The sequence below is a fragment of the Boleophthalmus pectinirostris genome, unplaced genomic scaffold (genome assembly GCF_026225935.1).
Source record: "Boleophthalmus pectinirostris isolate CB_2022bp ecotype Guang Dong unplaced genomic scaffold, ASM2622593v1 HiC_scaffold_22, whole genome shotgun sequence".
NCBI classification, from domain to species: Eukaryota; Metazoa; Chordata; class Actinopteri; order Gobiiformes; family Gobiidae; genus Boleophthalmus; species Boleophthalmus pectinirostris.
In genome coordinates, this window is record NW_026571190.1 from 29,647,318 (window position 1) to 29,664,495 (window position 17,178).

The following is a 17,178-nucleotide window of genomic DNA, read 5'->3' on the forward strand; positions in this document are numbered from 1 at the left end:
TTGTCATTGTAGTTGGAGAAGCTGTTGAGTAGTTGTTCATTGTAGTTGGAGAAGCTGTTGGAGTAGTTGTCATTGTAGTTGGAGAAAGCTGTTGGAGTAGTTGTCATTGTTAGTTGGAGTAGTTGTCATTGTAGTTTGGAGAAGCTGTTGGAGTAGTTGTCATTGTAGTTGGAGAGCTGTTGGGAGTAGTTGTTGTAGTTGGAGAAGCTGTTGAGTAGTTGTTGTAGTTGGAGAGTTTTGTCATTGTAGTTGAGAAGCTGTTGGAGTAGTTGTCATTGTAGTTGGAGAAGCTGTTGGAGTAGTTGTCATTGTAGTTGGAGAAGCTGTTGGAGTAGTTGTCATTGTAGTTGGGGGAGTTGTCATTGTAGTTGGAGAAGCTGTTGTGGTAGTTGGTGGTGCTGTTGTTGTAGTTGGAGTAGTTGTCGTTGTAGTTGGAGGAGTTGTCATTGTAGTTGGAGGAGCTGTTGTTGTAGTTTGGAGTTAGTAGCTGTGTTGTAGTTGGAGTGTGTTGTGTGGAGTTGTCATTGTAGTTGAGGAGCTGTTGTTGTAGTTGGAGTAGTTGTTGTAGTTGGAGGAGCTGTCGTTGTAATTGGTTGTACTGTTGAGAGATATAGATACAAATATTTATATTTATAAAATGCACAGAGAGGTGAAGCAAGAATTTGAAAGCCATACGTACAGGCCGCTGAGACACTTGATGTGTTAACAGGCAGACCAAAAGTTGGGCTTGATGCAGCAGTTATGAATGTTTGAGCAATATCAGTAGTGTTAGTTTCAGTCTCTGGATCAAAATCCAAAGCCATGTTTGCAATAACTGACCCACGTCTGTAAAAGAAAAATGTTAATATAATATCAGATCACTCAATCTAGAAACCAAATTATTCCATGACATTACTTGAAATCCTTCACTCGGCTCTTTCTAAAACCACGTTTTTCCCTGAAAACTTCATCGACCTATGACACACAAAAAATATTATAATAACATGTGCGTGACTGATCAGAAAATAAACTCTTTTCCTTACCTTTGATGTAACACTACTTTCTAAAGCCTGATAACCTGGTGAGGTGGGATCATTAAGGTCTTCTGTAAAACTCTGAGATAATGAGAATGAAAGCAGAGTTGTGGAAGGGGCAATTGTAGTAGTTGGTGCCGGTGTTGTAGTGGTAGTTGGGGGAGCTGTCGTATTTGTTGGGGGAGCTGTTGTTGTAGTTGAGGAGCTGTTGTTGTAGTTGTTGTTTGTTGTAGTTGGGAGTTGTCGTTGTAGTTGGGGGAGTTGTCGTTGTAGTTGGAGGAGCTGTTGTTGTAGTTGGAGGAGCTGTTTGGAGTAGTTGTGTTGTAAGTTGGAGTAGTTGGGGGAGTTGTCGTTGTAGTTGGAGGAGCTGTTGTAGTTGGAGTAGTTGTCGTTGTAGTTGGGGGAGTTGTCGTTGTAGTTGGAGGAGCTGTTGTTGTAGTTGGAGGAGCTGTTGTTGTAGTTGGAGTAGTTGTCGTTGTAGTTGGGGGAGTTGTCGTTGTAGTTGGAGGAGCTGTTGTTGTAGTTGGAGTAGTTGTCGTTGTAGTTGGAGGAGCTGTCGTTGTAGTTGGAGGAGCTGTCGTTTGTAGTTGGAGGAGCTGTCGTTGTAGTTGGGGGAGCTGTCGTTGTAGTTGGGGGAGTTGTCGTTGTAGTTAGAGGAGCTGTCGTTGTAGTTGGAGGAGCTGTCGTTGTAGTTGGAGGAGCTGTCGTTGTAGTTGGAGGAGCTGTCGTTGTAGTTGGGGGAGCTGTCGTTGTAGTTGGGGGAGCTGTCGTTGTAGTTGGGGGAGTTGTCGTTGTAGTTAGAGGAGCTGTCGTTGTAGTTGGAGGAGCTGTCGTTGTAGTTGGAGGAGCTGTCGTTGTAGTTGGGGGAGCTGTCGTTGTAGTTGGGGGAGCTGTCGTTGTAGTTGGGGGAGCTGTCGTTGTAGTTGGAGGAGCTGTCGTTGTAGTTGGGGGAGCTGTCGTTGTAGTTGGGGGAGCTGTCGTTGTAGTTGGGGGAGCTGTCGTTGTAGTTGGAGGAGCTGTCTGTTGTTGTAGTTGGAGGAGCTGTCGTTGTAGTTGGAGGAGCTGTCGTTGTAGTTGGAGGAGCTGTCGTTGTAGTTGGAGGAGCTGTCGTTGTAGTTGGAGGAGGTGTCGTTGTAGTTGGAGGAGCTGTTGTTGTAGTTGGAGGAGCTGTGGTTGTAGTTGGAGGAGCTGTGGTTGTAGTTGGAGGAGCTGTGGTTGTAGTTGGAGGAGCTGTGGTTGTAGTTGGAGGAGCTGTGGTTGTAGTTGGAGGAGCTGTCGTAGTTGGAGGAGCTGTGGTTGTAGTTGGAGGAGCTGTGGTTGTAGTTGGAGGAGCTGTGGTTGTAGTTGGAGGAGCTGTCGTTGTAGTTGGAGGAGCTGTGGTTGTAGTTGGAGGAGCTGTGGTTGTAGTTGGAGGAGCTGTGGTTGTAGTTGGAGGAGCTGTGTTGTAGTTGGAGGAGCTGTGGTTGTAGTTGGAGGAGCTGTGGTGTGTGTGGAGGAGTGTGTTGTAGTGGAGGAGCTGTCGTTGTAGTTGGAGGAGCTGTGTGTAGTTGGAGGAGCTGTGTGTTGTAGTTGGAGGAGCTGTCGTTGTAGTTGGAGGAGCTGTGTTGTAGTTGGAGGAGTGGTTGTAAGTTGGAGGAGCTGTTGTTGTTGTTGTGGAGGAGCTTGGAGGAGCTGTCGTTGTAGTTGGAGGAGCTGTGGTTGTGTAGTTGGAGGAGCTGTTTGTGTTGTAGTTGGAGGAGCTTGTTGTTGTAGTTGGAGGAGCTGTCGTTGTAGTTGGAGGAGCTGTCGTTGTAGTTGGAGGAGCTGTCGTTGTAGTTTGGAGGAGCTGTGTCGTTGTAGTTGGAGGAGCTGTGGTTTGTAGTTGGAGGAGCTGTCGTTGTAGTTGAGGAGCTGTTGTTGTAGTAGTTGGAGGAGCTTGTGGTGTAGTTGGAGGAGCTGTGGTTGTAGTTGGAGGAGCTGTCGTTGTAGTTGGAGGAGCTGTTGTTGTTGTAGTTGGAGGAGCTGTCGTTTGTAGTTGGAGGAGCTGTCGTTGTAGTTTGGAGGAGCTGTTGGAGGAGCTTGTTGTAGTTGGAGGAGCTGTCGTTGTAGTTGGAGGAGCTGTCGTTGTAGTTGGAGGAGCGTTGTGTTGGAGGAGCTGTCGTTGTAGTTGGAGGAGCTGTCGTTGTAGTTGGAGGAGCTGTCGTTGTAGTTGGAGGAGCTGTCGTTGTAGTTGGAGGAGCTGTCGTTGTAGTTGGAGTTGTAGTTGGAGGAGCTGTCGTTGTAGTTGGAGGAGCTGTCGTTGTAGTTGGAGGAGCTGTCGTTGTAGTTGGAGGAGCTGTCGTTGTAGTTGGAGGAGTTGTAGTTGAGGAGCTGTCGTTGTAGTTGGAGGAGCTGTCGTTGTAGTTTGGAGGAGCTGTCGTTGTAGTTGGAGGAGCTGTTGTGTAGTTGGAGTGTCGTTGTGTTGGAGGAGCTGTCGTTGTAGTTGGAGGAGCTGTGTTAGTTGTGGAGTTGGAGTTGGAGCTGTCGTTGTTAGTTGGAGTAGTGTCGTTGTAGTTGAGGAGCTGTCGTTGTAGTTGGAGGAGCTGTCGTTGTAGTTGGAGGAGCTGTCGTTGTAGTTGGAGGAGCTGTCGTTGTAGTTGGAGTAGTTGTCGTTGTAGTTGGAGGAGCTGTCGTTGTAGTTGGAGGAGCTGTCGTTGTAGTTGGAGGAGCTGTCGTTGTAGTTGGAGGAGCTGTTGTTGTAGTTGGAGGAGCTGTTGTTGTAGTTGGAGGAGCTGTTGTTGTAGTTGGAGTAGTTGTCGTTGTAGTTGGGGGAGCTGTTGTTGTAGTTGGAGTAGTTGTTGTTGTAGTTGGAGGAGCTGTCGTTGTAGTTGGAGTAGTTGTTGTATTGGAGGAGCTGTTGTGTAGTTGGAGGAGCTGTCGTTGTAGTTGGAGAGCTTGTTGTAGTTGGAGGAGCTGTTGTTGTGTTAGTAGTTGGTGGAGCTGTTGTTGTAGTTGGAGTAGTTGTTGTTGTAGTTGGAGGAGCTGTCGTTGTAGTTGGAGTAGTTGTCGTTGTAGTTGGAGGAGCTGTTGTTGTAGTTGGAGGAGCTGTCGTTGTAGTTGGAGGAGCTGTTGTTGTAGTTGTATTAGCTGCTTGCACCACCGTTAGTCCTGTGAAATAATAAGCAACAAAGTAAGCCAATTTACAAAACTAGTGAAGTTAAAATGTCATTACTCAAAAAAAAAAAAAAAAAAGTATAATGCAATTATTACCTATCAGGAGCAGGAATATAGGGAGTTTCATCTTCTCTTTCCTATAAAACAATGAAATAAATACAAAATTATTTTACTGTGACTCATGACCTGTTTCTGATGATACAATTTAAAAGGCATTAGCCATTACAAATGAGCTTTAAGTTTTCAAAATGTAAATTAGAATGAAAGTATACTAGAATAAAACTATACTGGTCATTGTAACTGGTCCACTCTTTCATTATTCGTTTGTGTTATTGGTGTAGTAGTACAGACAGCAAATGCTCAGTCCAGTATCTCAGTCCAGATACACTTTACTGTATTACAATTAGCCAAGTCTCAAACTACAGTGAATGATTTTAGTCCAACAGTCCCTCAGAAAGTTGCAGTTGTAGGTAATTAAATAATAACAAAATAATTAATTTTGTGCAATTTAATACAGCCAGTTTGTGTGACTGTTGTGAATGAATGTGAATACATGAACATTCACACTGATAGTGGCTCCCTCTTTTCTGCATCACTCGAGGAAAAACTAAAATTAAAACACAACATCCTTGTCAGTGGTTTTAAATGTTTAAACGTCCTGTCCCTTGACAGCCTGACTGAGCTTAAATGTGCCCAGATCTTGATTGGAAAATCTATTTGATAGGGCCTTTGTTGTGGCTGCACCCAAACTGTGGAACAGTTTACCTTTGCAATCTTCTCTTCCCTTTAGACACATTTCTTCTAATCTCTGTCTCTCCATATATATATATATATATATATATATATATATATATATATATATATATATATATATATATATATATATATATATATATATATATATATATATATATATATATATATATATATATATATATGTATAGACATATACATATATTTGTGTGTGTGTGTGTGTGTATATGTACTATTTAATACCCTGAAATAATAAACAATTATTGTGCATGTAAAGCTCTTTGGGCAGCTGTTTTTTTTTTTTTAATAACATGTGCTATAGAAATAAAATTGACATTAGACATTGTGCACACTGTTACCTGCTGTCACTCTGCCACAGTCAAATAAATTAATTAATAAAACTATTATAATTTGTATTAAATCTTACCTATGCATATTTTATATATAAATATAAAATAGATAGATCAACTTGAAACATGCATATTTGCTAAATATAAACACACAACAGTGTTAAGGTTGTCCCAACCAGCTTTGAGAATCTTTCAGGTAGGACACAAGGGTGTAATGAAATTCTGCTTTGGCACATTTTCTGAAACGTTTTATAAATCTGGCAAATCTTTTGCACACTTTGTAAAACTCTTCAGACAAGATACAAAACAATTCAGAAATTAACTTTGGGAACAAAGCGTAACAGACTGGTAAAAATGACACTTTGTGGTTAAAATATAAACACTGTCCACAGATTTATAAAGTTATGTAACCATCACTGTCCACTGTCACACAGGGAGTCAGAGACCTGAAGGGCCAGTATCACACGGTTTTTGATGGTTTGAGAGTGAGGTCAATGCTATAAATATGTGTACAATTTTGTACAATCACTTAGGGAACAAAAAAGCAACACAGAAATCTGTGCTTTTTAGCAGTTGATATCCGTCTTGGACCTCAAAGTATCAGAATGAAAACCTGGTTCAGACAGGTTTTCATTACAGAAGTGTTTTACGTTGTGTATAATCATGTGATAATGGAATCTCTTCATACTGTGATTGCTGTGCATTCAGTTTTGTCCTTTGTGTCTTCGGTCTATGGACTGTGGTGAGAGTCTGCAGTATTTAGGTACACAGACTGTAGCATACGTGCAGAGAGAGAGAGTTACAGTTGCAGTCTATGGTTAAATAATTTATTATTTAGGTTCTGCAAAAAAGTGTTTTGGGGTTTTAATCTGAGAATTAAGGCTTGGAAATGGATATAAGGTTGTGCCAACATGACAGGACAACATCCACTGTCCTGATGATTGTGGGAGCTCTTGGATCTATACAAAAAGGGAATGGACAAGTTCATAGAGCAAATATGATGCAGCATCTCTACACATGAACTCCAAAGAAACACATATAAACTCTCTCAGCCGAAAGGTTCATGGAATGGACTCAGATGCTGAGTGATAAGAAGAGTTGAATACTAGTCAACATAATAATAATAATAATAATAATAATAATAATAATAAATATAGCCGCAAGCGGCAATGATCGGCCCTCGCTCATGCTTGCGCCGCGCCCCGCAAACGCCGCAGCACGCAAATGCCGCACCTCACACGGACCCTAATAAGCCTAAACTTAAACCTTACCCTAATCGTAATCCTAACCATAGCCCCAACCCTAGCCCTAAAAATCTTAATTTAACCCTGCAATTTACAAAATTTGGCAAAAGAAAATATTCAAGATGGCGGACTTCCGGTTTGTAAAGGGGCGTGGTCACAATATACATTTTTGTTCTTATTGCCATGATGCATCTCAATACCAAATTTGGTTTGGCTACGCCAGCGTTTGTGTCAGGACGTCCCATTGTCAAGGATACAATTTTGGCTTGTTGCCATGGCAACACAATGTAAATGGGGTGTGAGCATCATTGAGTTTTTTAATCGAGACCATGTCACAAATGTGGGTGCCAAATGTTGTATATCTGTGACAAAAAAAACTTTATTTTTACATACAAATTTTCTAGGGGACGCTATTGCACCCATTTTTGTATTTTCTTACACCAATCTGTACAGGGTCGGGGTGTGAACCCACGGTTAAAATATGAGCGAAATTGGCCCAAGTTTGCGAAAATTATCAGGCGTTGAAGTTTGATGGTCACACCGTTTGACCTTTTAAAAAGCTTTAACAAATTTTAATGTCCCACTTGTCTAGATGATACAGAATGATTCTGGTGAGTCTGGGTCAAACGCCCTAGGACGAGTTCGTTCAAATATGAGGACAGGAATTTGTGCCTTCGTCGCCAGGTCGCCCGATCAATCCAATATGGCCGACTTCCTGTTGGTTGCCTAGCAACCACGTAATATACTTTTTTGTTCCTATTCCCATGATGCATCTGTGTACCAAATTTGGTTTGGCTACACCAAAGTTTTTGTTGAGCATCCTATTGGCGAGGTCAGATGTTTAGCCTGTCACCATGGCAACACGATGGGGAAATGGCATGGGATTGTCCTACACTTGTTTGATCGAGACCATGTCATGAATCTGTGTACCAAATTTTATATGTCTACGACAAAGTAAATTTTGGCACAACCGTGCAATTTCCCGAGGGGGCGCTATTGCGCCCACCTGAGATTTTCTTATATAAATCTGTTCAGGGTCGGGGTGTGAACCCGCGATTAAAATTTGAATGAAATCGGCCAAAGTTTTGTTTCAATCTATAGGGGGCGCTAATGCGCCAAATTAATAATTTTCACATTAAGTAGCTTCAGGGCAGAGAGTTTAACAACTGTTTAAAATTTCACTGAAATCAGAGTTCGTTTGAGCAAATGGGAGCAATTTGTAAATCTCCAAAATTGTGTGCATTTTTTTGTTGCTTCACTGCTCAGAGACCGTAAGACGTGTGTGAAAAATGTGGATAACTTTTGATGTTCCATGTCTTGAGATAATGTGGACCAAATTTGAGCTTGTTCGGGTGAACACCCTCGGAGGAGTTGGTAAAAGCTTAGCCAACTTTAAGCCAATATTACTGCCCCCTAGTGGAGCGCACGGTGTTGGCGTAATATTTTTTCCTTGTCTTGACATGATCGACTTCTGTGTCAAATTTTATGATTGTACATGCAAATTTTTTTGTGTGTCATTCGTATTCCCTAATGCATTTTTGAGTCGTTTAGGGGCGCTGATGAGCCATTTTATTTATTTTTGGAAAATGAAAATAGCCAAAAGTTAGAGAAGCGCGAGTTTTACCAGATGGCAAAATTTCAGGACTTTTTATCATTGTTCAGTGGGTGAAAAATGGGTGAGTTGGTTAGGAGAATAACCAACCGATACGAGAACAATGTTCCGCTTTTTTTTGGCCGACAAACTATACATTTTCGGAAACCTCTGGCGCATTGCTACGTGATGGCGAGGGTCCCTGGTCACTACGGGCGAGTCACGTCGCACCATTCAATTTTTCGGCCACTTGGAGCATCGCTTTGCGATACTAATAGGCCCTTCGCCAGCCTCTGGCGCTCGGGCCTAATAATAATAATAATAATGATAATAATAATAATAATAATACAGAAGCAAGTCACACATCCCAAAACTTCCAGTGGTTGGCAAAAAATGATGGTTGTGTTTTTGTGAAATTTGTCTGTTTTGTATTAGTTTTATGGTAATGATATTTTATTTACTTTTATTTGTTGGGCAAGTACGTTTTTGATTAGAGGTGGTCACAGAATTTGTCACTGTGCTTTGGCTGATTATTTTTTGTGTGGATGTCCCTTCTGTCACATGCATTTTAACATTTAACAGTTACAGTGGCCATTAAGCCATTGTTCTTACTGTGAATCAATATTATATCTATCTATCTATCTATCTATCTATCTATCTATCTATCTATCTATCTATATCTATCTATCTATATATATATATATATATATATATATATATATATATATATATATATATATATATATATATATATGTGTGTGTGTATATATATATATATATGTGTATATATATATATATATATATATATATATATATATATATATATATACAATGATCACTATTTTATATAAAACAAAAAAAGATAATTTACTCACCAATTGTGCATAGTAGTATGGTTAACTTCAGATGTTAGTCCTTAGTGAAAGATGACTGCATACAGTAGCAACCTGTCCCTTGAAGTCCAAATGTGAGCTGCTTATTATGAGGGATGGACTATTTATAAGATGCACATCATAGCACATCATAACTGGCAGAACTTGAATTATTGGCACCACTATTAAACTACTGGCAGCCACCTGAAGTTGCTACATAGTTAGCACTTTTTTTTCTCCCATGTTGCTGTGTCTTGTATTTGCATGTATATTGTGTATGTGTTTTCTTTGAAATAAAGCACTTTACCATTACTTTATCATTCCAAGAGCGTCACTGGATGAAGTATTAATTAAGGTATCAGTTGTGGTTCATTTATTAAGATACCTCAATGGCCTCCCTGAAGGCTTAAAGCTTTTATCTGTACTTAAACTGGCTGACCCAACATATTGCATTTTCACATCACCCCACTAGATGAAATCTACTTTGCTGCTGTCTGATAATGTACCAGCTTTGCTTGACAGAACAAGACCAAACAGCAACAGGTGAGCCTGTGGGTACAAAGTGCGGTCACTAATCCAGATCAGCTGAAGAACTGTCTCTCTTTTAACAAGTTTATCTTCAGATATCATAGATCAGAGATATAATCTGAGAGTTTGGGCACTGGTCACACTACCCATAAATGCCTCTCTAATACATATAATCAGTTACACAATGATTACAATACAACAGTGCAGATGGAGGTTCACTCAAAGGCACATGCTCACCATGCTTTTATGCGCAGCCCTTCAGTCCATTACAGGGTCGCTTTCTTTGGTTTTCTACACTTAAAAATCTGGAGACAGATTTGTTCTTATATTCCATCACATACGCTTCACACTGCACATTTATGTTCACAATCTCGACATTCATAACAAACTATTGAAGACACACACACGTACACATAGTACACATTAACAAGGGCATGTAATGGGGAATGAATGGTCATGTAATCTTGATTTTAGTATTATCATTACTGTTATTATGAAATTAGTGTTAATGAGGAGTTATGTATGGCCATTTAACATTTTCAAATGTTAACCACTCCCACTGGTTGGTGCCCCTGGGCACTGTGCCACTAGCCCATATGGATAATCCGGCCTTGGTGTGTTGTGATTCCAAGTTATTGTAGGTTACAATTCATTCAACCAAAATCTGTTAAAATTTGCAATGCAGATTAAAATGAGCAACTGCTAAATATGACTCAATGTACAGAAAAAAAAAAAAAAATGTATAGTTGCCACAGCTTTAATACTTAAGGTACCTTTGAGCTTAACTTAAAGCTTTAACTTTTTTTTTTTTTAACATTTAAAGCCTTTCAAATCTGTGGCAACATAGAATTAACATGGATTAAATGCTTACCTGCTTTTCCGCCATTACAAGAAAGTAAAACTAGAAAATTTTCTCATTAAAACATCATAATTAATCAAGTTACTTTTAGTGAGAATAAAAGTATTAAGTTAAAGTGTTCTCTTTAACTTAATACTTTCGTGTAATGAAGCAGCTGGTAAAAATGTTTACTCCACATTTGTCAGTTGTATGCTGCATACAGATCTATATGTAATAGCGGTTTATTTAATTTTTTTTAAGAAAAAAATTGCTATACAAATTCCAACTTTGATTTAATTTTCCCAGTGACAGAAAACTGGGTAACTTGTGTATGGCATAAAACACAACTGGGTACTAATAATAATACAAATATAATAAAGGGAGAAAAACAGTAACATCCCAAACATCCCTTTACGTGTGTGCACATCTGATCAAAAGGTGTGTGACATTCCTTGTGATAAGCCAAGACATGCCTTGCACATTCATGCAGCACGCAGGAAACACATGAACAGATATGGCCAACGAGTTAGTTCAGAGATTTCAATCCAGACAGTGTACTAAAAAACCTGAAAAACAAGAACAACTACCTCATTTACAGGTACATTATTTTCAATACAAACCATTGCTTAACAAATACAAATTGGGAATGGCATTTATTGTGTGTAGACAATGAAATACAAAACATTTTTATTGCAAAATTTTACTAAAAAAAAGAAACTCTACAAGTCTCTCTGAATGAACGTAATCACTATGGCAGTGGGTTACAACTGGAATGGCAGTGTCTCAGCATGTTTGACTTAATTTGTTTTATTTGTAAAAACAGTTTTGTCCTCAGTATCAGACTTACATAGTATATGTCGGTGACAATGTTGTCAAAAACCCATGCTGTTCTGGTGATAATCTAACGTGGTGGAAATCCCCTGTGTGGGCCTCCTCTGCCTCTGAACCCTCCCCTATCACCACGAAAATTTGGACGGTTTCTTTCTCTTCCTCTATCTCCACCTCTTCCAGTGTTTGGACCACCACGACCTCCTCTAGGGGCCCCGCCACCTCGGTCTGACTTGAGTTTCGCTGGAGGAGATTTAGGTCGCAGACGTTCAATTTCTTCAGTACAACCTGAAAGGTTGGAGTTGGGCAAAGCAAAGTAAGAGGCATAAGCTTCAGGATTAAAGTTACTGTTTGTGAGAGTGGGGCCCACTGTTAACCACCCTGAAAGACAAAACAGACGTAAAATTGAAACATCTTACAGTGGGCAAAAACAAATAAAAGCAGGGGGATTTGTCTGACCTGGTCTTATAGTGGAGTCTCTTCCAAACAAGTGTAATCGTCTACGTCCCAAACAGAAGTGCTCAATGATGTGAAATATTTCAACTGGTTTCTCAACGTTTCCCATCTCAGGCTCCTCTGTGATGATCAAGTCAATGTCAACATTGGCATGGATGAAATCCCCATCAGTGCTCCGACGAACTGTACCTTTGATTCCCATTAGGCAGTGTTCCTAAAAAGAGTATTTATTATGAAAACGGTACTTTTTGACTGCATTTATGCTACATTAAGCCCTGCTGCCAATTATTGCACGTGTGAGTAAAATGAGTTACATGTTTGTGTATACTGTACTTTTGTCCTTTGGAATACTGCTTTGGGATCCAGTGCCTTTGTCTTGCCTGGATTGTTTTTGTTTGTCTTTATCCAACAGATGTCTTCACATCGTCTAAAACCCCATTTTCTCAAACACTGAAAAGGTACAGAAAAGTAATGTATAGTTTTAGCAGAATACTGACATTACATACATTAGTTTGAAATGCACACAGGCCTCTTATGATGTGGTTAAAAATAACCTGACTCACTGGGACAAGTCACGCCCATTTGTCACAAGAGCAACAAAGAACATAAGGCTGTTCTATACCTGACAGTGAGAGTGCAAGAACTAATGACTATGAAGCAATGGCTTTACATATATATTAGTGAATTTGTCTTTTGAAGTCAGTGAAGACAAAACATTTCATTTGACCTATGGATGCTGGGAACAAACAAATGGGCAAACAAACAAGCAGATAATATATGCATATACATATATCATAATTTCCGTACTATAACCTATAAGCTTCTTTTTACACATACTTTGAACCCTTCGGTTTAAACAATGATGCGGCTTACTTATAGACAGATTAGTTGTTTATTAACACAGTGGATGCACACGCAGCCTGAGTGCAGAAAGTGCCACTGTCTGTGCGGTTAACGTGAAGTTGCAACCCTAGCTAGCACTGTTGTCACCGCACTAAAACATTAACATTAGTGGGTGGGATACATCTTAATGACCCACAGGTGTTAAATCCAGGTGAGTGAGCAAATGACAAGAAGAAATGTCTCAGTCAGTAGAGTGCAAAGGGACGTAGTCTGATAATCCTTCTATAGATTTTTACAGGCCAAGGCCTCTGGGGGGGATGATGCACCGAGAAAGATGCTAGTTTGATTGTGTTTTGAACAGTTACCATGGATCTATTAAAATAATATGCACACACCCTCCTCATGGAAAACACACAAAGAAATGCGACTTATAGACAAGTGTGGCCTATATATGTACTTTTTTTTTCTTTTAAAATTTTGTTGATGCGGCTTCTATTGAGGTGCGCTCAATAGTCCGGAAATTACAGTTACTTAAGTATAATTTACCATTCTACCAAGATCTAATCCTTCCCCAGATCCACACCATAGAAAGACAAAGGAGCGAAGAGCTGATATCTCTTCAATCTCCAACTTCATAATCTAAAACAACAATAAAAACAGCTTTAGAAAACATTGCAACAATGGCACGACATAAATACTGCAATTTTACAAATAGAATTTGTGGCATGCAAGAATGCATACATCATCCCATGTCCAGAAACGCTCAGTGTGGCTGATCCCAGATTCTCTGTAGTATTCTTCTAGTGGAGGTTCCAGCAGAATGACATCAAATTTACATTTCAAATCTTGCAAATCAAAGGTCTCTGGGTCTGCCTGAAGGTACCTGGAGATAGAAACACATACACTTCAGAGACTTCAGAGTTAATGATCCGAAGAGTTTTACACACAGTAACGCTGTCACACATTGGTGGAGTGTTGGTACTGGAAATGAGCTCATCTTTAAGTCGAATCAGCTCTCTCAGTTTAGGGTACTCTTCAAAGCGATCTGCCAAGCCTGCAACAAACAATATTGTGCCCAAACAGGCACGCAGATTATGGAATATACAGTAAGAATAATATATAACAGTATTCTGTTGGACAGACTCACCTACATCCCTGATAAAGTTTTGTGGCCTGTGGCCTGTGTCGACAAAGTGCTGACAGTAGTCATTGTGAGGGTTTAAGCTTTGAGTTCCCTACAAAATTAAGATAGAAAAAGATAAATTCCTCTATATTTAAGAATAGAATGAAGTACTAGTACATGTGCGTGTTCCTAAAATATACAGTTTGCAGTAAATGGATAGTATGGTGTCATTCTAATTTGATGCAAACATGTGTAGTATCTAGTCTGCATGCATCAATGTTTAAAAAGATTCAAACTGATTGTTAATTACAGGAGTATTGTGAGAATCGTATCACCCAATGATTTGCCCAAATGATTAAATCCTTGTGAAAATAGCAAATAATGCAGAATCAGACAATTCAAAACTATCTTTCCAAAGATTAGGGCCTACATTTAAATTATTTAATTAGAGTGTTCCCAACCTTAAGAAAAGTACTAGAGTCCTTGTACACTTCCTCATATGGATTGTTGTCATCGGGTTGCTGCATCTCCATTTCTTCCTAAAGCAGAACAAGAAAATATTTTTACATCTAAATATTAAAAAAATACTATACTTCTGTCTGGTGTTGGGATTCTATTCAGTTTTGTTATAATCAAGTCAAACAATTAATTAATCTAACTTTGTGCTCTTCCACATCTTCCTCTGTGTCATCACCCTCAGTCAATGCCTTCCTCTTTGAAGACAAGGTTGAACTGTCAAACGAAGCCCTGTAAACATCAATGATGCATTTGTTATATATGAACAGCACAAGACTACATAAACACACACTTCACTACAAATGTTTGTTAGGTCTTCTACATGTAATTTATCACTTATGCTATGATATAATGTTGCAGGCCAATTCTCACCAAATGTATACGGTATATACATTTTTCCTGGTTTGATATCCAGCGTTAAAGTATACTTGTAGTGTTTGATGTGAAGATAATTTACAGTATAAGTATATATCAGTGCTCCCACACCTTTTCCTAATGGAGTGCTAAATATACAAAAACAAAGAATTGCAGGGAACTATACCCATTAGCAGTCACAACTAATGGAACCTAAATATCTGCAATGAGTCTTAGATGGGTGCAGGTTGACAAACGTAAAAAAAAAAAAAAGAATCAGTATTTAGTGCTCAAAGTTAAGCCTCTTGCTTGTCTCCATTGAGATATTAATACTTTGCCTGTTGCACATTTCAACATTCAACTTCTTGAATTTAATGCAAAAAAACCTTGGAGAAATATGTCTTCACACTGTGAGAAGGCTTGTGCCAGATCTGCAACTGCCTGGTGGTTCACATCTTTGTTTCCACGGAAATATGTTTAATGCCATACGGAGTGTGGAACATTGCAGGCAAAGCATAGATGCTCCACGAGAAAAAGTTACATTGTGTACTTGTTAAATTCATAAGCCTTTGGGGAGTTACGGAGTTATGGATGTGAGTGATTATAGTGGAGAGGTTTATCTTGTTTTGGGATTACAGTCTTATACTTTTAGAAATAATAAACAGTACATATCCCACCTGCACGTTTCTCTTGTCTCCTCTATCTCCTTTTGCTCATCTTTGCTATTGAGAACATCTCCGATTGTGTCTGCACTTTTTGCACCAAGCTGTGAACACAAAATGGTTGAGTCTCCTAAATGGTTTCATGTTTATAATTATCTTATTTTATTATAGATTAAAGCGTGGTGTGTACACTTACCTGTTGGGCTAAAAGAGACCTCCTACGCTTCTGTTTTTCCCGGATTTCTTGTAGTCGACTGTTCATATTTGCTTTTATTTAACTCAAAACCAACTCGAAGCACTAGTTTTCTTGTCGCTATTAAAGCCGTACACAGTATATGGGCCTCAGCTAAACGATTGATAGCAAACGTGATAGATTGTAAACCAACATTTACCGCAAAAATGGCTGCATGGGTACGCTTGATATGTATGCGGGGACATCCAGGTTATAGAGCACTTTGAACAGTCCACGCAGATATTTTTTATAACAATGCAAAAGAACAACGCCGTGCTATTTCTGAAGCGCCTCCATTTCTAACATTGGGCGCTTACAGATGACGTCATATTGAGTCGATGTTTGTTGACGTAGTTCAAAAGGCAACATGCACGCGGAACCTACACTAGTTAAAAATATGAATAATAATAAAATAAATCAACGCTACTCATCATTTTAGTTTTTTCAAGTGGTTTAAAAAGACTTCGTGACTATTATACTGAATAACTTTATTATAATAACAAATCTAACAGATCAGATGAAAGTAACTATAATCACACTTTAGATAAGTTATCACAATCACAGTAGAGCAAGTTGTCCCAGAGTTAACCTTCCTCTGTAAAACAAACTATTACATTAAAAATATTAACAGGGTATTGTTAATTTGTAAATTTTACAACACTGTGAGCACTAAAAAGCAGTTTACAGAATTTAGTCAGGATAATGCTCTAAACATGGACCCAAAACAGAGGCCTGAAGTTTACATGCCCCCAACATATTGTACACTCATTACTTCTATGAGCATTTTTATGTAAAAATATAGGTAAAAGGTATATCCAAAAGCTAGAAATACATGAATCATAAATAACATTATTTTTAGTTTTAAAAAATATTTGTAAGAAATGAGTGTCACAATATACCCTGCTATCGGGCATGTTGTCACAGGTGTCAAAGCCTGTTTGAACCATATGCTGTATATTTGAACGCTTGATGTCTAATTCTGCAGTTACAAGGTAGAGACAGAGAAAAAAAAATAGTTGAAGTTGCTCTTTCATTACTATAAGCCTTTTACATTTCTATAAAATGTATAACATCTGTTCAGCTTCAGAGACAGAGACAAGAATGAAAACAAAAATCCCCAGTACATAGACTATTGTGATTTTGATGTCCCACTACTATTGACACATGCAACTAGGTCACTCAAAGGAATAGTGTTTTTCATTTAAAGGTGCTTGATGTAAGGGGAAAAGGTCCACCACCTGCTTATCTGCTGTTGCTTTGCCTGGAATATTCCATAATATGTTTTTAATCTTTCTACTTCTATGGAGCCAAAAGAGCCATGAGCCAGGCTATACATAAAATCTGTGGGGAGGTGACCGCACTCAAAGTAACAGCAATGAAACAATTGAATAATGCAAGACAGACAGGTATGATGCCATACTATGGAACATTATCAGTAAGACAATTAGTGTACATCTTCAAGGAGACAAGCAGTCAGTACCCACCATAAAAGTCCATTCACTAGTAACTCAATTGTAGAAATTGTTGGGAGGGGCTAACGGGTGCCCTGTGGCAAACTGGCATAATATGGACCTTTTTAGGTGACAAGCAGCCTTCCTGAACACTGCAAATCATACAGGCACTGAGGCACATGACAACACAACATAGGATGACTACTGCTTGGTGAGTGCTCCCCCACTACTCCAGCACATAACTCATAAAGAAGCAGGCAGATGCAAAAAAAAACCTCTTTGTCATGATTTGATGTCATACTCTTAGAACAAGACCTAAAGTGCTTGCAGATGACTGCCATGGCCCTAGAACATTATTCCAACAGTGATTGTTAACTGGACTTACCTGTCCT

General features: G+C 39.2%; 2 protein-coding genes and 1 long non-coding RNA gene across 4 annotated transcripts; all 3 read right to left on the minus strand.

Moving 5' to 3' along the window:
• Positions 1-521: 521 nt before the first annotated feature.
• Positions 522-2,529, minus strand: LOC129410397 (mucin-2-like; the record flags this gene model as incomplete). The annotated part of the gene is given in 8 exon segments (XM_055158490.1): positions 522-598; positions 680-825; positions 896-954; positions 1,023-1,203; positions 1,259-1,316; positions 1,589-2,031; positions 2,033-2,479; positions 2,528-2,529. Coding segments are annotated over 8 exon segments (1,413 nt in total), but the record flags the coding sequence as incomplete, so codon positions are not given.
• A 1,435-nt stretch (positions 2,530-3,964) lies between these two features.
• On the minus strand, positions 3,965-9,037 carry LOC129410442 (uncharacterized). The gene is made up of 3 exons (XR_008632867.1): positions 8,959-9,037; positions 4,242-4,282; positions 3,965-4,139 (listed from the first exon to the last, which is right to left on the minus strand). It is a non-coding gene; the product is annotated as an uncharacterized LOC129410442 (long non-coding RNA).
• Positions 9,038-10,658: 1,621 nt separating this feature from the next.
• On the minus strand, positions 10,659-15,645 carry mettl14 (methyltransferase 14, N6-adenosine-methyltransferase subun). 2 transcript variants are annotated; one of them, XR_002318930.2, is made up of 12 exons: positions 15,300-15,645; positions 15,119-15,207; positions 14,231-14,318; positions 14,033-14,110; positions 13,596-13,683; positions 13,412-13,502; positions 13,190-13,331; positions 12,995-13,087; positions 11,939-12,055; positions 11,609-11,819; positions 11,169-11,530; positions 10,659-10,887 (listed from the first exon to the last, which is right to left on the minus strand). XR_002318930.2 is itself a non-coding variant. In XM_020930569.2 (11 exons), the coding sequence occupies exons 1-11, from the start codon at positions 15,363-15,365 to the stop codon at positions 11,223-11,225; spliced, it is 1,371 nt and encodes a 456-aa protein (XP_020786228.1). In that variant the 5' UTR covers positions 15,366-15,645; the 3' UTR covers positions 10,958-11,222. The 2 variants fall into 2 exon arrangements, 1 of the variants encoding a protein (XP_020786228.1); XM_020930569.2 differs by lacking the exon at positions 10,659-10,887 and having other exon boundaries at positions 10,958-11,530.
• Positions 15,646-17,178: the final 1,533 nt, after the last annotated feature.